Raw genomic sequence first — 23,419 nt, 5'->3', positions numbered from 1 at the left:
TCAGTAAAGATCTCCAAACCCTTTGTGAAAGCTCAAAATTCTTCCCACACTTGCAGTTATACGACAAATCTGCTATCCTTCCTCTCACCCTGGTCTTCTGGATTTTATTTTTTAAAGAATTGTATGCATAATTTCAGCACTATTTGTGGTTCTGGTGCTGATAGAATTTCAGTTACCTGCTTTAAAATAGGGCCTAATAAATAAGATTCTAAAGGAGGAAATCCCACACTAATGGGAGAGCTGGGGGAGAGGGGATGGATATTATTTCTAAAATACACTGGACAGTCCTGGGACTCAGGGCTGTTTATAAGGTTAGAATTCTATGCAGTATTCCAAAAGTTTAAAAATTGTTTTAAACATAATGCTTCAGCATTCATGTCTCTACATTTTTAACATCTGTAAAATGCTGTCTTAAAGCTTGCACTTAGTCAGGGTTGGATGACTTCTTTAGTTATCAATGCTCTTCACCTCCAGGTGCATTGATTATAATATTGGTAAGTCTAGGAAAAGATGATGAAAAATGTTAGGGCTTGGTAAAAACAAAGAAAAAAAAACCAGGCCGGGCGCGGTGGCTCAAGCCTGTAATCCCAGCACTTTGGGAGGCCGAGACGGGCGGATCACAAGGTCAGGAGATCGAGACCATCCTGGCTAACACGGTGAATCCCCGTCTCTACTAAAAAATACAAAAAACTAGCCGGGCGAGGTGGCGGCGCCTATAGTCCCAGCTACTTGGGAGGCTGAGGCAGGAGAATGGCAGGAACTCGGGAGGCGGAGCTTGCAGTGAGCCGAGATCCGGCCACTGCACTCCAGCCTGGGCGACAGAGCGAGACTCCGTCTCAAAAAAAAAAAAAAGAAAAGAAAAAAGAACCAGATAAGTTTTTCAAACTCACCTGTCATGCTGGTTTAATCTATCCTTTTTGGGTTGAATAACAATAGTTCTCATTAAATGATTTAATACATATATTTGAATATATTTATCATGATCAACAATTTTAGAGCCTAATCATGTAACATAGATTATCTCGTTGATACTTATGTATTTGGCATAGATGACAGATATCCTAACTTCCTCAGTTAGACTTTTCCCTTAATTACACTTGGTGAGTTCCTAGCTCCAACTGGATCAAACTGTGAATATTCTACACCCCCAGGTTTTCCCCATATTGTTTCCTTCCAAAGTATTTCAAAGATAATATATTCCTTTGTAATCGGCATGTAATTTAAGATCTTTTATCCTACAAATACTGACAACAGAGTGAATGTTTACCACCACCATGTGGTAAACTAATGCATGAAGTTTTTGTTGTAAGATACAATGAAGCACAGACTTCTCATAACTAAAAATGGGACTGTAACTGCACTAAGAACAGTGCTAATGATAATAATCACTCACCTTTACTGAGTGTCAAGTGCCGTGCTATACAATGTGCATGCATTAATCCATTTAATCTTCATAATAACTCCACAAGATACCATGTGGTTGCTTCATCTGTAAATAAGAATAAATTATTTCCTCATTTACAGATGAAGCAACTATATCTTAAAGCAGCAACGTAACTTGCCCAATGTCATACAACTAATAAAGTTGGAACCTGTACTCAGGTCTCTGCTCAAGTATCAAAACATCATGAAGTCTATGGCCTGGAATGTACCTTAGTGACCACCTCCTCCAAACTTACATTTCATTTTGTATTTGATCAATTTTGACTCAAAGTCGTAATTTACAGCCCTATTTGAAGACAATTTGCTTATAAAAATGAGGGTTGGGCCCCTCTGAGAATGACACTCCCCCTGCAAACACAGTACCTTCCAAAGAGCAGCACACCAAAGAACACACCCTGAGATGGTGCAAGGAGAAAATACCATCAGCCCCGGAAGAGCCACCAATGGAGGGTGTGGTGCGAAAATCACTCTACAGAGGTTCACAGGATAGGTACAGGGAGAGAAGGTGAAAAGAAGACAAGCACATGAGATAAAGCTGTTTCCTATGTTCAGAATAAGTCTGGAGGATTTAAGCTATTCCATTCCTTTCTTTTTTTTGTTGTTTTTTTGTTTTTCTTATCCATTCCTTTCACCTCATGAAGCCCAAGAGAAATGGGGTTTGCTTGAGCTTACACAGCTAGCCAGTGGCAAAGAACAAATTAGCAGCCAGGTCTCTTAACTTCTAGAAGACTTTCTGCCAAATCAAGCTGACTTTAAATTATATGTTAGGTGTGTCCTTCATCCTCTGCCTTTTCCTTATTAACCATCATGCAGGCACTGAGAGACCACTGACAAGATTTTCTTGTGTGCAATTGGCTGAGCTGGGCTGATACACAGCAACCTAAAATTATCTTAATGACTGAAGAGTGCAAACCCAGTGTCCTCTTGGGCTTTCCTCTGCTACAGGTAATGGTACCCAAATAGCTCCCAAGAACTGCAGGGAGAATGAATTTGTATTATCCACTTATTCTTTCATTCAGTCATTCACCATCATTTATGAACCTACTAACTTCTTTATGCTAAGGCCTGTGCTAGAAATACGAAGATGCCCTCAAGGCAGCTATGTCCTGGCGAAACCAAGCGCATAGACTGGTAACTTCAATATAATGTGGTAAACTAAAACGTAACATAAGAGAAAGCAGATGTCTTGAAGTCCTGGGCTCAAATGATCCTCCTGCCTCAGCCTCCCAAAGTGCTGGGATTACAGGCATGAGCCACTGCACCTGACCCATATTACATTATAAACATGTTTTGACATTGTTAGTCTGCCTCATTGCTTTACAATGGAGTCTATTTTTGAAACTTTTCTTGATTATATGTATATTCCATTTATTATGTTCAAAATAATCTTTTTAACAAAAAAGAAATATTTTAATTGTTACAAAAACAAAGGAGGCAGCTATTAGAAACTCTGCATTTCATAAAACAATGAAACTTTGTTTAAATGTTTTCATGATCATCTTCCCACAGACACCATTCATTTTAAAAGTCCTAATCAAGACCATTAAGCAGTTTCATCTTCTATATTTTAAAAAACCCTAGAGATTTAAAAAACAGTACAGAATTTCGCTATCTTTATATATCTTACAAAGCTATTAAATTTTTCAGTGTCAAGAGCAAAACATTACCCCATACCTAGCTTCATTACTGGAAGGTGGACACCTGATTCAGCAATACTCATTAACAAGTAGGTAGATTTTACCTGTGTTGACTGTAGTAAAGCCATTTTACAATCAACTTAGGAAGTAATAATACCAGCCAAACACACAAAGACACAAACACCAAAAATGATATGTTTAGTATGTACAAATAGCTATACTTGGGGCATGGCTATCAAGTAGCAAGACTGATTTAAAACTTTATAGTCATAGCACATTAAAAATATATTGCTAGAGGGATAATGGTACCACACATGAAAAATGTCTATATGGAAAAGGCTGCGATTTATTGCAAAGCATAATATATAGCAAATTCCAAGGAAGGGCAAATAATTTTTAAACAAATCTTTAAATTTAATGGCTTAAGCTAAAGCCTCAGTTACTTTTTGGAGGATTCATAACAAATAGGGGTTGAAGAATGGTTTTCCTTTTTTCTTTTCCTTTTTTTTGGAAATGATATCTTGCTCTGTTCCCCAAGCTGAGCACAGTGGCACAATCTCGGCTCACTGCAACCTCTGCCTCCCAGGTTCAAGAGATTCTCCTGCCTCAGCCTCCCAAGTAGCTGGGATTACAGGTGCCCGCCACCACCCCTGGCTAATTTTTGTATTTTTAGTAGAGATGGGTTTCACCATGTTGGCCAGGCTGGTCTTGAACTCTCAACCTCAGGTGATCTGCCTGCCTCTGCCTTCCAAAGTGCTGGGATTACAAGTGTAAGCCACCACACCCAACTTTCTTTTTTTGATTTACTTTTTTTTTCTTTTTTATTTTTTTTGAGATGGAGTCTTGCTCTGTTGCCCAGGCTGGAGTGCAGTGGTGTGGTCTCGGCTCACTGCAACCTCTGCCTCCCAGGTTCAAGCGATTTTCCTGCCTCAGCCTCCCAAGTAGCTACTATGCCCAGATAATTTTTTTTTTTTTTTTTTTTTGTATTTTTAGTAGAGATATGATTTCACCAAGTTGACTAGCTGGTCTTGAACTCCTGACCTCATGATCCACCCACCTCAGCCTCCCAAAGTGCTGGAATTACAGGTGTGAGCCACCACACCCGGCCTTTTTTTTTCTTTCTTTCTTCTGATATTTTTGTTTCTTTTGCAATGTCCTCTTCAGTGGAACTGGATGAATAAGACCTCTTTGTTTTTTAAAAAAATTGATTTTCTCTTTGCTTTTTCTTCTCCTCTTCATTTATTTTTTTCCTATAATACCTGCAATTTATTCAGTTCTTCATTTTATTCATCAATCTTCACTACGTCCCTTTGGGGTCTACTTGGAGAAAGTTGCAGCATTCAAAAGTCAGGTGGCCAGGAAGCCACATTTTTTACAGCCTGCTCTGACACTGTCCTTGTTGCAACCTGGGACTGCCATGATGTTGGTAAGAGGGGTCGCTGGAGTCTCCGGCTTTCTAGAACACGCTTGTTTCCCATTAGCTGCGAGGATGAGTCACTGCCAAAGTGGCCACTTTCACCCGTGCCACAGCCTAACCTGATTTTAAATAGTGAAAATCATAAACAACTTAAATGTCTCATACCTGAGAAATGTCTACATAAATGAGGATACATTCATTGGATAGAATTCTATGCAGCCACTTAAAGTTATGTTTTCAAAGATTACATAACATGAAAAATGCTTCTGGCATAAGAAAAATGAGGACTTCTCTTTATTGTATACCAGGATGCTTTAGAATGTTTGTTTTTATAAATAATGTTGCAACAACATCTTTGTAGGTGTAGATTTTTCCACATTTAAGATTACATCATTAAGATACAATTTTTAAAATGGAATCACTTGGTAATAGCCTGTGAATATTTTTGTGGTTGAGAAATATGGCTAACTTGCAAAGTGGCAGTATCACTTTGCAATGCCACACAATATGTGAAAATCCCAATTATCCCCCACCTCCACCAGAATGTGGATCATTTGCATTTTACTTTGTTTTGCTATATTCTTCTCTCATGGATAGGGTTCTTTTGCATTTTAGAAATTCAAGGCCAGAAGCAGCCACATCCCCACAATTAATAAATTTCTCTAACCTGGAAGCCAAAGGAAGTCTCCACCGGATGAAGAATCCATTGAGACTGTGAAGAACACATTTAAATTGGAACGTGGTATGTTTCTTAAAAACATGACTAGTACAGTAGCTGAGTATTAACAAATGAAACAAATGAAGTCTAAGAAACATAGTAAATATTTCACTCTGCATTTGTAGCAGACCCATAAAAACATCATAAAGCCACGTTAATGTAATAAAGTAATGAAACATGAAGACATAAACTGCCTAATACCTGTAAGCTAGACAGCCTTTTCTATTTTTCATAAGACAAAAAAACACCAATTAATCAGAACCATCCAAATATGAATCCTTCTACGTATTGCAAAAGAGTAAAATCACAAATGTGCAAATGAATGTCAAAGATTTCTTTAAAAACAAAACAAAACAAAACAAAAAGCACACACATCACCATCATACACTTCTACCACATTTTGGGAAAAGTCCAGGGAACAGCATAGCTTCAAACTAGTTTCTTAAATTTTCAATCACTAGAATATTCTGCAGACACGGCATGTATTTCTAGGATCAATTTCACAGTTAGTTTCTACTTCAGTATCATAATCAGTTTTGACTATTATAAGCTGCTGTCAGTCGGAATCTGAAGATTCTCCTCAATCATCTCTGACAGCTAGTGAGTGAGCAGAGCACCTCAATGATGACGGTTTTTTCCAGCCTTGCCTGTGGTAACAACCTCTTTGCCACCATTAGGATTCAAGGGATTTTTTTTCTTCTTCTTTAAATTGGGTTTTAAGTACGTCAAAGAATTTTATCTAGATTTCCTAGTCAGTTCAACTGGTAGAGCTTTTTTCTGCCCTTAATTGAATTACTTATCACTGAAAGCTTAACAACCTCCTTGAAAGTCAGTTGGGAAAGGTAACCGATGGAACAGAACCACATGAACTCTGCTGTTATCAGTTGAGGACCCTACACTTTCACTTAAAGAAAGGGTTTGAAATATGACACCACTGCACAGAGCCAACAGGATAGGAACTGTAGATTTTTAGAGCTCTAAGGGGTCGAGCATTTAGTTCAATTCCTCCTTAAAGACGAGAAACTGAGTCAGAGGGAAAGGAAATGACCTTCCAAAGAGCATCAGATGGGTGGAAGAATTGGGCTGGGATTTGGGTTTCCTGATGTTCAGTTTGGACCCTAAAAGTGCCTTGGACGTTAAAAGTTATAACTATGCCTAAAAATAAAGTGATAATTTGAAACAAAATTGGTTTTGTTTCAGAATTGTTACTCTTTAAGAGAGAAAAAATATCTACTCCTGAGGAAGTGGAGTGTTGGCTTAAACAAGCCCTCCTTCTCAACCCTTTTTGTTAATAATTGAACATTTAAATGTCAAAGATGATTTGAGTATTCAGAGGAAAAACTAACATGAAAGAAACAGGTTTGAACCAAAATGTCTTTTATTTGAATACTGAATACATTCTGTTAGGACGTAAGAGTGTACTAAGAATAAAATTTTTTAAAGAAAAAAATAGCACTGGCAGCAATACAATTAAAATGGAAAAAGTATAATTTCTTTTTTTTTTTTTTTTTTTTTTGAGACGGAGTCTTGCTCTGCCGCCCAGGCTGGAGTACAGTGGCCGGATCTCAGCTCACTGCAAGCTCCGCCTCCCGGGTTCACGCCATTCTCCTGCCTCAGCCTCCCGAGTAGCTGGGACTACAGGCGCCCGCCACCTCGCCCGGCTAGTTTTTTGTATTTTTAGTAGAGACGGGGTTTCACGGTGTTAGCCAGGATGGTCTCGATCTCCTGACCTCGTGATCCACCCATCTCGGCCTCCCAAAGTGCTGGGATTACAGGCTTGAGCCACCACGCCCGGCCCCAAGTATAATTTCTAATAATTTCAAATATAACACAAATGACAAATAGATACATTAGCATTCTGTGAACTCCACTTAAGAACTGCTTTATGTGACAAGTTGTAGTTTAAGCTTACTTGAGACATGAGTATTCGGAATTTTCAAAAAATACCAAATATATAGAAAATAGACACAGCAAATGGAAGCGCATATCATGATTCATCAGACACTTTTAATGAAAACATCGCTTGACAATTAGAAAACAGTTAAAACTTTGCTTTAGAAAAAAACTACCTCAAACTAATGTTCATATTAGAGGTGACAGTGCTATTTGTGTTTCTAGCATTCCATATTGAAGTTTATCTTTTAAATACAAAAAAAAAATGCTCTGCCCATTACAGCAGGATGACATGAACTTAGTTTTCTGTTCCTCCGGATGCTCAGAGCAGCAACAAGACAAGTCTCAGGATCATCATAAGGCTGGATTTAAAATAAAACAAAGACAAAAGGAGAGTCACTTTTATCTGGCATAAGACAGAAAGGGCCATGCACTCGCCTACCCATTGGTGTTACTCATCTTGGCTTGGGGACTCTCCCAGTTCAACCCCTTGGAGAATTAAAACATCCCAGACATAACTGAATTAGCCACTTTAAAATGTTTGCTAAATGAATAAGGAAAAATCAGAACCTGCTGTCCTGAAAACCTTGGATGAGGGTTTACAAGAGAAAGGTTTGGGAAGAAACAAACTTTCAAAAGCCAGTAAAATAAAGCAACTTGAAAAAATAATCGAGGACCAACTTAGGGGAGTTACTAATTTAATCTCAGCTACTTTCTATTAACTGGGGCCTTCTTCTGGATCCATAAACTCTACTTCCTTTTTTTTTTTTTTTTTTTTTTTTTCTGAGGGAGTCTCACTCTGTCACCCAAGCTGGAGTGTAGTGACGCAATCTTGGCTCACTGCAACCTCCACCTCCTGAGCTCAAGCAATTCTGCCTCAGTCTCCCAAGTAGCTGGGATTACAGGTGCCCGCCACCACACTTGGCTAATTTTTGTAGAGATGGGGTTGTGCCATGTTGGCTAGGCTGGTCTTGAGGTCCTGACCTTGAGCTCCTGACCTTAAGTGATCCACCTGCCTCAGCCTCCCAAAGTGCTGGGATTACGGGCGTGAGCCACCACACCCAGCCCATAAACCCTACTTCTGATTCTTCCCACCACCAAGTATCACTTTTAGAACAGGGCTATAACTGGAAAGCCGTCTTTTGTAATCACACTCCTCCTCCCCTCCCTGAAAATTCTAGTCACACTAGAATTTCCTAGTGTGACTAGAAAAAGTAGTAGTGTGACTAAAGTAGAAAGAGGAACATTAAAATTATTCATCACGCTACCACCCACAGAAAAACACTACTAATAGTTTGAAGTATTTCCTTCCTGTTTTTTTATACACAAATACTTTTTTAATCACACTATATTTGGTTGTTTTTTATCCTGTTTTTATACTTTACTTATGTCACTAAGATTTTCCAATGACACCAAATCATTTTTGAAAACACAAAAATGTAATGCTCACTCAATATTCCATTAAATGGACAAAACATTTATTCAAACATCTCCTTACTGGTGAACTGTTAGGTTGTTCCTAATTTTTCAGTCTATCGTGTTTTCATTGGAAATAAAGTTACAATGAACATCAGTCTTTGTGCATATCTCACTGCTTTGGAATAAATTCCAAAAAGTGAAAATGTCTATCAAAGGAAATAAACATGTTTATAGCTTTCAACATATAAAGCTAACTTTCCGGAGAAATTTGTAAAATGTTATCTCTAAATTTTTATTTGGTAATATGCTTAATCTCATGGATAGAATTACTGGATCAAATTAAGAGAAACTTGAGGCGCTCTGTTTATCTTTTAAAAAATATTAAAACTTCTCTCTTAAAAACTCTTAAAAATATTAAATTTCTCTCCCTTAAAAACTTGAAATAACTGTATCACACTGTCACTCTGTCAAACTTTCTAAAAGGGACTGAGTATTAGATTTAAATGAACACATTTACTGTTGCAGATGGGTGAATCCTGAGGAAAAATGAGGCTGAGTTTAGCTCTTTCTTCTGAAAAAGGCAAGTATGGCTTTGTGACTCGATACTACAGCAGCACTATGCATAGCCAGTAAGAATGTTCATGGGTACATCAATATCAAAGACCCACTGAATCCACGCTATCTTAAGGTTTTTACTGTCATGCTTATTGTAACAAAAAGGACTTTGATCTTTCAAATTAAAATTGATGTTTCCCAAAAATTCAGCACTTCAAAACAACAGCAGAGGAAAGTATTGATCAAAATAGCTTTACTTACCTCAAACCTGCAACCAGACCAGCAGGCATTATTTTCTTGGACCTCTTAAATCTCACACCCATTATGGTAGCCAGGAAGAAAGCTGTAACTGAAAACCAAACTAATTCATAAACCAGAGTTTCAAACATGTTATCCATGCTTGTGGGAAAACAGTGGGTACCATTTAAAGCTTTCTAACATTACAACTATAATGGATAGGTACTGAGTTGCCATTGTCTTGAAAAGATAAAGTGCTCTATTAAAACACTTCATGGGCTGGTGGCTCAAGTCTATAATCCCAGCACTTTGGGAGGCAGAGGTGGACGTATCACTGGATGTTGGGAGTTCTAGGCCAGCCTGACCAACATGGAGGAACCTTGACTCTACTAAAAATACAAAAAAATTTAGCAGGGCGTGGTGGCACATGCTGTAATCCCAGCTACTTGGGAGGCTGAGGCAGGAGAATCGCTTAAACCAGGGAGGTGGAGGTTGCAGTGAACTGAGATTGTGCCATTGCACTCTAGACTGGGCAATAAGAATGAAACTCCGTCTCAAAACAACAAAAAACAAACAACAACAACAACAAAAAAAAACACTTCATAATCTACCTCATCAAAAAGGTTTCTGGGTAAACAAACATGTTAAAATCAATTCCTGAAATATCTTCAAAAGAGAAAGACTTTTTCTTTTCTTTTTTTTTTGTTGTTGTTGTTGTTGTTGTTGTTGAGACAGAGTCTTGCTCTGTCACCCAGGCTGGAATACAGTGGCGTGATCCCAGCTCACAGCAACCTCCGCCTTCCGGGTTCACGCAATTCTCCTGCCTCAGCCTCCTGAGTAGCTGAGATTACAGCCCCGCACAACCACATCCAGCTAATTTTTGTATTTTTAGTAGAGACAGGGTCTTGCTATGTTGGCCAGGCTGGTCTTGAACTCCTGGTCTCAAGTGATCCACCAGCCTCGGCCTCCCAAAGTGCTGAGATTATAGGCATGAGCCACCATGCCTAGCTAAGAGTCTTTTTCTAACCTAAATCTCTATTCAAAGAATGCTCCTTGAAGGCTAGCACTGAGCTTTATTCAACTTCCCTCAGAAACACTAAGTAGTACACTTGGACCCACAGGACACACTCAATAATGTTCAGTTAACTGAATATGAAGAAAATAGTTAATGTATCTTTTACAAGTAAGATCTGATTAATAAAAAAAATACTTAAAAGAAGGCTGACTGGTTTTGTTTTGTAGCATTCCATTTTGGAGAATTTGATGCCTGGAGACTAAATAGTCTAAGCAATAGTATTTTATTCAGAAGCATCATGTCAGCCTTTTTAGAGCTGTGCCTATGAAGGGAGAGGTAGTTTTATGTAAGAGATTAGGACATCAACGCCACAGTTTAAAAACAGCTTTCAAAGAAAAACTGTTTATTGATATAAAAAATAAAATGACTGACAACAAATACTTGTGAACTATTTAAATGCACATCAATAAAAATCCTAATATCACTATATCTGGCTGATACATCTAACATAACCTCATTACTAAAAATATCCCTACCCCCTTATAAAAATGACTAAAGAAAAAAAAAACCCAAATCTCTCTCTCCTTCAAATATAGAACAATTTTGTCTTCATTTATATTTTTTTCCATACATGACCAAGGCACTTTGAATAATAAATCAACTAGAGAAAATGTCCTTGGCATAGTTTTCTAAACCTTCACTGTATATCTCTTTCAAGTGAGATGAAAGTCAAGTGTCCTGGTGACTTTAAACACACAGGTTTCCATTTTTTCTGTGGATATTCTCCCATTAAGCTTAACAAGGGAAGAAACTAAAAAAGTGTCAGCCTTGCTTTTTTAGGTTAAGTCTTAAGGCAGTGCAGAATCTAAAAGCTGTTTGTGAATTAAATGAAACAATGCAAGGCTGTCTCTTTTTTAGTTATTCTCACAGCAATGTGAAAACTATGCTAAATATGCATTTAGGAGAGTTAGCAGAAAATCTGAAAATAATTCCTTGCCTTTCCTAATTCAATTTTTCAGGTAACAGGTTTTTATAGAAATATTCTTCTGAGTTGGAAGGCCTGGTAGCAGTAACATCATTTTTTATCAGGTCTTTCTAGAAAGGAGTAAGTGTTGTATTCAGCCTCAACACATGCATATGGCCATTTGCCATTTGACTAAATATGTTCAGGTATATCTAGCATAGGGTATCAAAAAGATCACCACCTCCAATGTTTGAGTCTCTGTAACCAGGAAAAAATGCCTTACTTACACAGTGACACTTTTACATCTCGTTTGTCATTGGAGACACGGTAAGCTCCATAGCCAGCCAAACATCCAACAAAAAGACCAGCAATCAAAGATAGAACACCACCTGGGAGGGGAAAAAAATATGGGCTCACAAAGAGAATCCCAAAATGAAAGGAATTCATTCCATTACTTCTAGCATGATACAGGCACCTTCAAATGTATTCCTACTTGGGCACAGTAACTGGACAAAGCCAAATTAAGAATAGGCCTCTTCATGGATACTTTCTAGGAGATGACTGTTTCCTGCTGAACCCAAATGCAAGGCAGAGGAGTCCTGTGGGCGCAGCAGTGCAGGGGGTCAGATGTCACTTGGGGGAATAAGAAAACCTGCCTTGTGCTGGTGGCTTGGACATTGATTGCATGATCTTGGGCAATTATTTAACTTCCTAAGCCCTTCTTTTTAAATTTTTTCTATTCTCCTTGCCTCCTTTTTACGATGAGGTTGTGATGATAAAAACTAAGATGCAAAGGTATTTTTAGTTTATAGAGGTAAAGACAGAAGTGCTATACAAACCAAGCAATGGTTCCATCCTGAATAATTAACAAACCTTCAAGCCTCAAGATGTCAGGACTCAAGGACTAATGGAGGCCCTACCAAGAAAGAGGAAGAACCAGAGTACTGACCCCAGCTACCCAGTCCCTATCCCATGCACTCACCCCACCAGTACACTCCCAGCCCCCAACCCATACACCCGCCCCAGAGCACTGTGACAAACATCAAGCACTTTCTGTGCACTGGACAGTGGGTTACATGCCAGTGACACTATGAATAACACACACACAATCCTTGCTTCATGGAACTCACCCTATTTAGAATCTATTGGGTTAAAATTCCTTGGGGGGGTAGGGTCAAAGTATCTCTATTTTTAAAATATCCATTGGAAATTCAAATGTGCAGCCAGGGTTAAGAACCACTGCAGCACATGCATGCATACACATCCAACACACACACAAAAGACATAAACACAACACACAAAACACACACCCAACACACACACAACACACACATCCCACACACAACACACACATATCACACACACAACACACACCACACACACAACACAACACACAACACACACCACACAACACACACACGACACACGCACACACACACCAGAGCAGCATCCTGAATGAGAAGACAAACACGTTAGGTTCTAGTCCTAATTCTTTCACTTGCTGGCTAAAGGACTCTGGCTAAGTCACTTAGCCTCCCTAAGTTTTAGCGGTTGTAAAACAGGGTTAATCATCCATGCCATATATATATATATGTGTCAATCATCCATGACATACATATATATATATATATAAAATGGCTTAGAATGTTACAGTTGGAGATAATGTTAAATTACACATTGTTTCCCCCAAAAGCTATTCTTCAAACATGGTTAGATGATCTTTTAAAAAACACACATCTGGACAGGTCACTCTCCTAATTAAAAACCCTCGGTGCTTCCCAAAGCTCTTAGGAAAAATAATCCAGTTTGCTATATTGTGGGAACCCTGGCCTTCTTTCAGTTCTCTGAATATACCAAACTCTATTCCTCATGGCTTTTAGACATACTGTTCCTTGTGCAGACTGCTTGTCTCTGCACTCTTCACTTGGCCAAGTGCAGCTCACCTTCGGATGTCTGCTTAAGTGTTGACTTCTCTGACCCACCATTCTGAACGAGGGCCCCCATCATAGTCTTCCACTATTCCTGATCATACGTTTATATGCTGTTCATGGATTGAATGTCAGTCTGCCCTTACTCACTTGTAAGCGCCATTCTTTTTGCTCATTGCTGTTTCCCCAGGGTGAGACACAGGGCCAGGTACATAGGAGCACTTGATAAATACTGATTTAATGCATCCCTGTTATGGGTCATGTTCAAGCAGAAGATACCAGATAAGGATATTGTTAAAGAGATTAAAATATTTTCTGAAATGCACAACTAGGTGACCATTAAGGTGTTTTCCCACCTAGAGATTCTAGGATGCTCTTTTCTGTATACCCTGAAGATTTCCTAACTGTTAGGATCACCCCATCCCACCCTCCCCACCACCACCATACACCACCACCATACACACACACAGTATGCGGAGAAATGGCAGTGTCTACACTTCAGTCTTGATGAGATCAGACAGCAAACAGCGGGGCAGGCTCACCGGCAGCAAGAACCACAAAGGTTCTTGAGAAATTTCATCTTGCCTGAGGAAGGTGGCAGGACTGTGAGCTGTTTTACAAGAAAGCCACGCTATTGGAAGGAAGCAAAGATCCTGAGAACAAGCTCAGTACCCCACAGTGAGGGCTACAAGAAAAGCAGCTCTAAACTCTTTCCTTCCCACTTCCTGGGAGGCCTGATCTGGGTGGGGCAGTCTTGGAAGAGGAGTTTTAAAAGGAGTTGAAAGATGCCTCTGGGAGCTTCCCTGCAGGTGCTCTTGTGGTCCTCAGAACAGCGGCCTGCCCAGCAAGGGCACCTGAGCCTCTCTGGAGGGATGGCTGTGTCAGTGCCCTTCCCTTCCACTGGAGTAGGAAGGTGTAAGGTCTGGTTCAGCCCTAGTGTGGGAGAAGGCAGGGAATGCCATCTGGCCCTCTTTCGCTCTGGGCACTCAGTGTTACCTGGCCTAAGAAGAGCCTCCGTATCATAGTGTCTTCCTGGTCATCCACCTCTCTGGAGACCTACCTGGGAGGAGGGGTGAGCCCAGGCAAGCACAGTGGTCAGCATCCTGTGTCCCGCCACTGGCTCCCCTCTCTCCCCACTGTACCCCCACCAAAATAAAAATCTATCAGCTTCTCCCTTTAACCCCACTTGTGTCTCACAGCTGGTCTAGTTTAGGATTTAGATACATCCATGTCCTCCCACCAAACACCATTTCAACATCACATCTTTCACCCACCCAAGATTATTCTCAATAACTATCCTGTAGAAGGTTCTCCTGGCCCAGCTACATAGGACTCATACCTAGGGAAGCTCTAAGTCAAAGGAGAGTTAACTCACCTTACACACACATTCTAAGACATTTGGGCCACTGGCAGCTTAGAACATAATATAAAACTAGAGTACAAAACTAGAAAAAGGTATTATGCCTCATTGGTTCACAGACCACCCACTGGCAGGGCAGTAGCAGCAGAAAAAAAAAAAAGAATATTAAAACTTTATTCTATGCCAGGCACCATGTGAAATGTGTACCATGCATCATCTTATTTAATCCTAACAGATTAATTTACAGGTGAGGAACTGAGGCCCAGATGTTGAAACACCTCACCTGAGTATCAGTGCTAGTAAGTGGTAGTGTCAAGACTAGAATGCAGGAATGCTTGATTCTGTGGCCCGTGCTTTTAACTCACATTATACTACAAAGTGAGCTTCCTTGTGAACCCATAATACCCTTGGGGGCTTCCAGGATCACTTAGTGGGGGGCTCTTGCAGGAGGCCAAGAAACTATATTGTGCAGGTGGACAACAGCAAGCCCTTGAAATCAGAGACCTCACAGCTAATGTAATTTCATTTGTTCCCACCAGCTGGTAAACACTGAAGAGATGTGAGTTAGAGTAAAATGATTCCTTCCATTCCAACACACACACACACACACACACACTCTCTCCCTTTCTCTCTCCCCTCTCCGCCCACTGTCTTTCTACCTCTCATAAAGACAGGCAAAAATGCCCAGATGTTCTTTTCTATTCTGTAATAGAAGTTATTTAGACATTGTCTTTGAGAATGAAATTTTTTTTTTCAAAAACAATCTTATCAGCATTTTAAACTGAGTCCTCTTTAAAGTAGATTATGAAACGTCAACCTCTGAGTAGTTGGTTTATAGGTCTTACTTTGGTGCCATCATCTTTTTCTCCTTCAAATACATACCTCTAATACATACATTAAGATGGAAACAATGAACAAAAATCCAAGATGAATTATAGGCTTTAAGGAATCATAGATGATGGTCATTTCTACCCTGCCAGCCCCCCAGCTATGAGAGCTATACTGTGCTTCTGGTCTTTGACTTCTTAGCAGCCTTTAATGAAGGAAGCTAACTGGTAACCATGCAGACCTGGCTTTTTCACTCAAATTCAAGTCAACCACTGCCACAAATACAATACCCTTTGAAATAAAAAGCTTCATTTAAAAAATTTCATTAAAATGTAAGAGACGGTTTGTCAGAAAGACGATTAAAGGCTGTACATATATATATATATATATGAAACATAACTAGGAGACATCATGACTATAAATGATTCTAAAATAAAAGTAAGATAAAAAATCTTAACCTTTCCTTTTTCTCCATAAAAACCCTTTAATTGATTACCTCAGTTTTTTTCCCCCTCTTTTGGACAAAGGTGAAAAGACAACTTTGGATATGATAATTGAATATTTAACAATGCTTTCATTGCAACACACAGGATCAACAGAACTCAGTTTTTTGGTACCATGATTATGTAAAGCAAAAAAAAAAAAAAAAAAAAAATCCTTATTTAATAACAAGCAATGGTCCTGAGGGAAATTAAATCAATTAACTATGCAACTGATAATGAAGTGAAGTGAAAGTTTTGTGGTGGAAAAGAGGCCCAGAACCCCCAGGTTGGAACACTCTGTAATGCCCAACCCCACGGAAGCCTCTTCCTTTCATGAATCCCTTCCATGACACGCTGGTCTTCAGCCACCTCTAAGGCATCTTTAGCTTCTTATCCTACTTACAGACCCTCAGATGACCTAGCACAACCTTCAAACCCCCCACTAATTCCCTTTCATGAAAATTTGGGTTAGGCTTACCTCTCCGCTTATATCCAAAAATGCTTCCAAATGTCACGAGGGCTGCATAACCAAAACCGATCAGGTCCATTGGCAAGGTTGCAATTCTAAAGCAAGGGGGAAAGGACAGATTATACAAAATAAAAAGTTTTGGGGACGGAATGTATCTAAAAATGATATGCTTATATGGTTTGGCTGTGTGTCCCTACTCAAATCCCATGTTGAATTGTGATCCTGAGTGTTGGAGGTAGGGCCTGGTGGGAGGTGATTGGATCATGGGGGTGGTTTCTAATGGTTTAGCATCATCCCCCTAGTACTGTCTCATGATAAAGTTCTCACAAGATCTGGATGTTTGAAAGTGTGTAGCACTTCCCCCTTCATGCTCTTTCCCACTCCTGACGCCATGTGAAGATATGCTTGCTTCCCCTTTGCCTTCCACCATGACTGTAAGTTTCCTGAGGCGTCCCCAGCCACACCTCCTATACAGCCTGATTGAGTTGATTAAACCTCTTTTCTTCATGAATTACCAAGTCTGAGGTACTTCTTTAGAGCAGTGTGAGAATGACTAATACAAAGGCATTCCGCAGAATTACAGAAATTAATTTCTCTAATCTACTAAAGAAAGGGAAGTTCAGCCAGGCATGGTGCTCATGCCTGTAATCCTAGTATTTTGGAAGACCAAGGCAGGCATTTGGCTTGAGCCCAGGAGTTTGAGACCAACCTGAGCAACATGGCAAAACCCCATCTCTAGTAAAAATACAAAAAATTAGCAGGGTGTAATGGCATGCACCTGTGGTCCCAGCTACTCGGGATGCTGAGTTGGGAGGACTGCTTGGGCCCGGGAGGTTGAGTTTGCAATGAGCCGTGATTGTGCCACTGCACTACAGCCTGGGTGACAGAGTGAGACCCTCTCTCAAGGGAAAAAAGAGGTTCAAACTTCACCTCTCCCAACCCTCTACTATCCCCTTCATCCTAATCACTGTTAAGCACACTCCAGGGGATACCTCAAGTTGATTCTCCTCTGCCTGTCTTCAAGATCTGCCATACTCCCAGCTGTTTAATTCTTTCTACTTCCCCAATAAAACTTCTGCTCTGGTCAGCCAGGTCTCTTCACTGAACCGTGACACTACAATCTTCACTTTTCACTTTCCTGCCTGAAATGTCCTCCCTCCCTGTCCACCCCCAAAAGCCCGACTATCTCCTATACCCCACCTCCCTTTGAATCTTCTCCCCTGACTTCTACCCTTATTAACTACCTCCTAATTTCCTTAACTCTAGCCTGTACTATCAAAGTGATCTGGTGCAAATGGCTTCTTCCTCCTCTAAATTCCTTAACTTCCACAACTCCATCTTGTAATTCTTTTATGTTTGTACAGATAGTAGTCCTCTCATTCTTTACAGATGGATGTCTTCTTAGAGATTGAATAATTCAGTTTAAACAATGGCTTTGTCATTAGTTTCCTTGCAAGACAACTCTTCTGTGGTAGCAGAGACATCCACACTTAATCAATGGCAAATCACTAGAGAATACAATATAGCCCCAGCATGAAGTTAGATGGATGACAATGACATCCTACTGTGCATCATAGCAGCAGCTGAAACATACCCAGTAGTGAGAAGTCCCACTGAAACCCTGCCCACAATTCTCTCAGATGCAGTAGATAGTGTGCCAGCCACAGGCTAGAGATGTGGCTACCAGGCCTCAGACCATGCCCCTCCCTCACCCTGAACTCTCCCTGCAAGTTAAGAGAATAGATGAAAAGAGTTCTAGAGTTCCATACAGCTTTTCAAGGTCTAAGATTCCTAGTGGTGCCTTTATTTCTGAGCTTTCTCACATCTATATTTCCTTCACAGGGAAGGTAATTATCTTTGTAAATATAAGGAATGGTACATGAGATTCCTTGCATATTTTTACAGTTTTCTCATTGCTTATCATTTAGGTTAATGGGCCTTTTATCCCCCACAGCAACTGGTAACAAATTAACGTAGAAGAACAGAAAAACGGGCTGGACGAGGTGGCTCACCCCTGTAATCCCAGCACTTTGGAAGGCAGAGGCTGGTGGATCACTTGAGGTCAGGAGTTCAAGACCAGTGTAGTCAACATGGTGAAACCCCGTCTCTACTAAATATACAAAAAATTAGCCGGGCGTGGCATGATGGTGCATGTCTGTAATCCCAGCTACTCAGGAGGCTGAGACAGGAAAATCCCTTGAACCTGGGAGGCAGAGCCACTGCACTCCAGCCTGGGCATCTCAAAAAAAAAAAAAAAAAAAAAAGAGAGAAGAAGAAGAAAGAAGAAAGAAAAGAAGAAGGAGAAGGAGAAGGAGAAGGAGGAGAAGGAGAAGGAGGAGGAAGAAGGAAGAAGGAAGAAAGAAGAAGGAAGAAAGAAGAAGAAGAAGACGACAACGACGACAAAGACGAAGATGAAGACGAAGAAGAAGAAAAAAAGAAGTTTTGAGCTGATCTCAAAGTCATCAACTAGAACTTACTATGAGGAAGGGTATGGGGGAGAGAATCTCAGGCACAGGAGATGACAGCACCAAAAAGGAGGCAACAGTAAAAAATGCTCAGCATCTACAGGAAGGAGAACTAAAACAGGAGAGTTCATCTGTGCCCGAGAGGTGGTACAGTAGGATGTAACATGTAGGGAGAAGCTGGGTCCAAAAACCGTTTGCTGACTGAATGATGGCTAAACAAATAATAATAAGAGAGGTTATAATGTTTTTGATCAATTACTATGTGTTAGGTGCCATTCTAAGGCCTTCTAGGTGCCTTGCATGTATCAACTCATGTAATCATGACCACACCCTGTGGTATGTACTATCATGATTATCCTCATTTTCCAGATGAGGAAACTGGCGCACAGAGAATGCAAGCAATGCCCGAAGGTTATACAGCAAAACAAAGATTTCTGACTCGGGGAAGTCTCAGTCCTAACCACTATGCAACATCACCTCCGGTAACTGGGTTAGCTGCTGAAAAAAGTGAATATGTAAACCAAACATGTTCTTCAGAGTTTTCAATTCTGGATCAATCACATGCTCTTCACAGCTTGAAGTTGTGACCACGGGGCACTGTGTTCCATCTGGTAACTTACAATGTTCAGCCCCATGAACTTCTCATGTTTGGTCCTACTTACTACTTTCTAAAGGAGCTAACCATATACTCTAAAGTATGCTTACCTTCAAACCTGACACTGCCACTTACTAGCTGTGGAAACTCAATAACTCAGTTTCTCCAACTTTAAAATAAGGATAACAAAAATATCTACCTTATAGGATTGTTCTGAGAATTAAATGAGTTAATACTATAAAGCACTTAGAACAGTGCCTTGCACATACTGAGCACTCAACAAATATTAGCTGCTCCAAAAATAATGATTCTTCTTCTCAGTCACCCCTACATCTATGTTGAGCTTGACGTGTGTAAGGCTATTACTATTTCAGCACACTGAGAAAACTGAGGTAGAGTGAATTTATGATTTACTTAACGAATCATATCATAGTATCGTAACATATATTTGTACTCAATTCAACTTAACAGCTATTTATTGAGCATTTTCTTTGTGCAAGGCAGCAGGAAGCAATGGTAAGTGCTTAGACATGGCCTTGGTCCAGTACAACACAGCTGTAGGAGGCAGATGTGTGAATGAGCCCTAAGAGGAGAGGTGTGGGTACCATAACAAGGAGTGGCACCCAGCAAGGACTGGGAGCCTAAGGAAGAATGCCCAGATAACACAGGGTTCCAGCTGGGACCTTGGAGAGATGTTGTGCCAAACCCCTATTAACCTCAATAAGGAAGGCAACAGGTTCAAGAGGCCAAAAGAGACCCAGAGCCAGCAAGTGAGACATGGGGTTTCATTAGGGGCTTTCATACAGAGGAGGGAGTCCAGCGGCAGTGAGCTGGGCAGGAAAACAGCCGCTTGCAAACATCATGCCATTTACGTAGCATTTTCACTTAACACCCTCCCCTCAATGACCTCCTCCTGGCAACCTTGATTTAACTCAAAATTCAAGGCCTCAATTCCCCATATGGCCCCTGTTCTATGGGACAGGTGGGGCAGGGGCTCAGATGTTCTTCATAGACAAGAAACAAATCTCTGGGTTGGGCAGGCCTGGGTTCCCTAGTTCAGAAAACGCATTCAGGTTCATCTGCCACACAGGGTCATTCTAAGGGTATGCTTTAATTATTGCCGTCAGGTGCATTTACCCTACAGGGGAGCATAAGTCAAGTGAAGAGGGTGGCAGGGAAGGGTGTTCCTGGCAGAAGGGAGCGTGTGTGCAAGGCCCTAATGGCACAAGAAAGCATGTTCTCAAAATGAAAAGTACAAGGGGCTTGTGAAAAGAGAGGGAGCTGGTGAGAAAGACAGGGCTGTACACCCACATAAGCCCTGTAAAGGGAGTCTGGTTCTGTCCTAGGGGCAGAGAAGGATCACCGAAGGGAGCCTCACAATCAGATTTAAATTCCAGCAAGCACTTCCCAGTTGCAGTAGTGAAGATGGGTTGTGAAGTCAGGCAGGGAGATACATCGGGAAGCTGTTGCAGTAAAGTAAGCAAGAGCTTAATTGATAAGGGTAAGCTTATCTAGAGAAATGGCAATGAGAATGGAGAGAAGGTGGACAGATTTCAGAGGTTCAGGAGGTAGAATCAGCAGAATTGAATTCGAGGAGGGAAGGGAAAGTCAAGGGTGAATCAGAGATGACTCACCCCTAGGTATCTGGCTTAGACCATTAGGAGAAGCAGGGAGTCAGGAAGTCTCATGTTATTCTCTGAGACAGAGAACATGGGAACAGCAGCAGGTGTGCCGGGCGGGGAAGAGGGAGGTGGTTAGGAATGATGGGACGTGTTTGGAATGTATTCAGTCTGAGACGCCCAACACACAGGAAAACACCATTACATACAGATCTGAGGCTTATGAGAGCACTTTCATTATCAGGTGTAACTTCTAGACCTAATTGTCTCCTAAAGCCAAGTAGCTGTTGTGAAAGATTAATTCCACTCCATCCTGAGCCCCCCAGCTCTTCCTGTGATCTTCTCTTGAGGTTCCATACTCTTTTCCTTGGTTGGGATTCTCTCGCCTCTCAGTCAGCCAAGCTCCTTGAGGGCAAACCCAGGGTGCCCAAGGCAGGTACTTAAAATACTTGTTAAATGAATAAATGAGTGAGTGAACCAAAGGAACAGCTTCTGCCTGAAGACATTCTGTAACTGAGCTACCCAATACAGCTTTATTGCCAGGAAACAGGCAGCTCCTTAATCTCCTTAGTGAAGTGACTGTTGTTCTAAGGAGGCAAAATAAATCTACTCCCAATGCTTGTAAGAAGATTCTGTTCTCAGAGAGGATATTCAGACAAAAGAATCACCTTTTCCATGACGGAGCCATGTGGCCAGGCCAGAAGCACACATTAAAGCCAGAGGCTGTGTTAACATGAAAGGGATAAGGTGGGAGAGGATGTGCACAGCACATCACACGCTCTCATCACAAATGCGATGCTCAAGCCTTGGAAGGGCTAGAAAGCATCTTGGATGCAATGCAGCAAAATGATTTATTATACCAGGTACAAAACAAGGCCGACCGCCCCAAATCCTCCAAAATTTGGAGAACTAAGAGATTTTCAGTCAACTGTTATATAAAAAGCATTTTCACATGCTAAAGATATAACAGTTACCTACCCGTGAGCTCTTGGAGGGCACAAAAGGCACATTGTTGAGTGGGGTCTGGGTAGTGCTGGGAAAGTTAAAATCCTGCCAAGCATTTTGCAATGGTCCATGAGCCCACCCCACCACCCCAGCTCCAGGAAGGTAGGAGGCAGGATAGGTGGGATATTTAGGCATACTGGAAGGCACAAACTCGGGAAATGCCCAGGAGGAGGAGAAAAATGATACCGGGGAGGTAAGACCGATGCCCTGCAAAATCCCCTCAAGGTCCTGTGCATCATCGTTTGCTATACAGGTTTGGCGCGGGGGAGGGGATGCCCAGTAAGCAACGCCCCTTATATTTCTGCGGTTTTGTAAGAAAATTCAGAGCAGGAAGGTCTCCATTGCGGGATGCACAGCTCACCTGCAGCCCCGAGCCCTCACTGCAGCTGAAAAGACAGGAGTCTGGGGCTAGCTGCCGCCACGCGAGGTACCTGGAATCCGGAAGCAGTCTCTGCGCCAGCGCTGTCCCACCCGGCGCCCAGCAGTCTCGCGCTGACAGGGGCCGCTCCCTGCCGGAGACGCCCTCCCTGCCGCGCGCATGCGCTATGTCCCTTCTAGCCTTGCAGGGCTCTGCCCTGTCCATTCCCTCCGGCTGAATCGGGTCGGCCTGTAGGTCAGGCTGCCAGGAGGCCCTGCGCTGCGACATCCGGGCGGTAGCCGGACCCGTTGCTCCGTCTATCCTACCTTCGGCCCTGTCCTGGAGCCAGGGCCGGGGTTTCCTGCCTCCCGCCTGACGGAGCGGGACTGGCAGGAAGCGTATCTGGATGTAGCCAAGATTACAGAAGGCGAAGATTTTTAAGTTAACTCCATTCATCATTCAAGGGACATTTCCAGAACCTCTAAAAGGCAATCCGAGGTCTCCTACACACCCTCCAGCAGATTGTCCCCATTGTCAGTGGAGGGAGCTAAGGTTCGGTGAGGTCCAGTGACTTAGCTGTCCCAGGTCAGAATCCAAGTTTGCCTGGTTTCAAAGCCCAAGCACCCTTCATTACACTATGGGATCGTCTAGATGTGGTTGGGAGATCAGGATCCTAGTTTTAAACTTCGGGCCCAGGATTTGCTGGGCTTAGATATCTACAGGGAAAGGTATAAATTCCAGAGTTGGAAAGCACTTAAAATCTTGCCTAATCCAAAGCGATCTGCTCAATTCCAGGAATGAACCTTAAATTGACTTTTTTTTTTTTTTTTTTCATACAGGATCTCAGTTGACCGCCCAGGCTGGAGTGCAGTGGCGCCATCCCAGTTCACTGCAACCTCTGCCTCCCGCCTCCTGGGTTCAAGCGATTCTCCAGCCTCAACCTCCCGAGTAGCTGGGATTACAGGTGTGTGCTACCTCACCCAGCTAATTCTTTATTTTGTTTGTAGAGACG

At 41.5% G+C, this 23,419-nt stretch overlaps 1 protein-coding gene across 4 annotated transcripts; it reads right to left on the bottom strand.

Moving 5' to 3' along the window:
• Positions 1 to 7,202: 7,202 nt before the first annotated feature.
• Positions 7,203 to 22,574, bottom strand: TMEM14A (transmembrane protein 14A). 4 transcript variants are annotated; one of them, XM_025382456.1, is made up of 5 exons: positions 22,411 to 22,574; positions 16,375 to 16,460; positions 11,586 to 11,687; positions 9,344 to 9,431; positions 7,203 to 7,470 (listed from the first exon to the last, which is right to left on the bottom strand). In XM_025382456.1, exons 2-5 carry the CDS (start codon positions 16,442 to 16,444, stop codon positions 7,431 to 7,433), a joined length of 300 nt encoding a protein of 99 aa, XP_025238241.1. In that variant the 5' UTR covers positions 16,445 to 16,460; positions 22,411 to 22,574; the 3' UTR covers positions 7,203 to 7,430. The 4 variants fall into 4 exon arrangements, with proteins under 4 accessions (XP_025238241.1, XP_025238240.1, XP_025238243.1 ...); XM_025382455.1 differs by having other exon boundaries at positions 9,344 to 9,443; positions 22,411 to 22,569; XM_025382458.1 differs by having other exon boundaries at positions 9,344 to 9,425; positions 22,411 to 22,555.
• Between the last annotated feature and the right edge of the window lie 845 nt (positions 22,575 to 23,419).

Source organism: Theropithecus gelada, chromosome 4 (genome assembly GCF_003255815.1).
Source record: "Theropithecus gelada isolate Dixy chromosome 4, Tgel_1.0, whole genome shotgun sequence".
Lineage (NCBI taxonomy): Eukaryota > Metazoa > Chordata > Mammalia > Primates > Cercopithecidae > Theropithecus > Theropithecus gelada.
Note: the sequence above shows the minus strand (reverse complement) of the source record. Positions and strands in the feature narration are given on the sequence as shown.

Coding starts and splice junctions, on each gene's coding strand:
- TMEM14A (XM_025382455.1), bottom strand. CDS start 16,444: ATGGACCTGATCGGTTTTGGTTATGCAGCCCTCGTGACATTTGGAAGC. Junction 11,688..16,374: donor TTTTGGATATAAGCGGAGAG/GTAAGCCTAACC, acceptor TTCCCCTCCCAG/GTGGTGTTCTATCTTTGATT. Junction 7,471..9,343: donor GGTCTGGTTGCAGGTTTGAG/GTAAGTAAAGCT, acceptor TTTTAAATCCAG/CCTTATGATGATCCTGAGAC.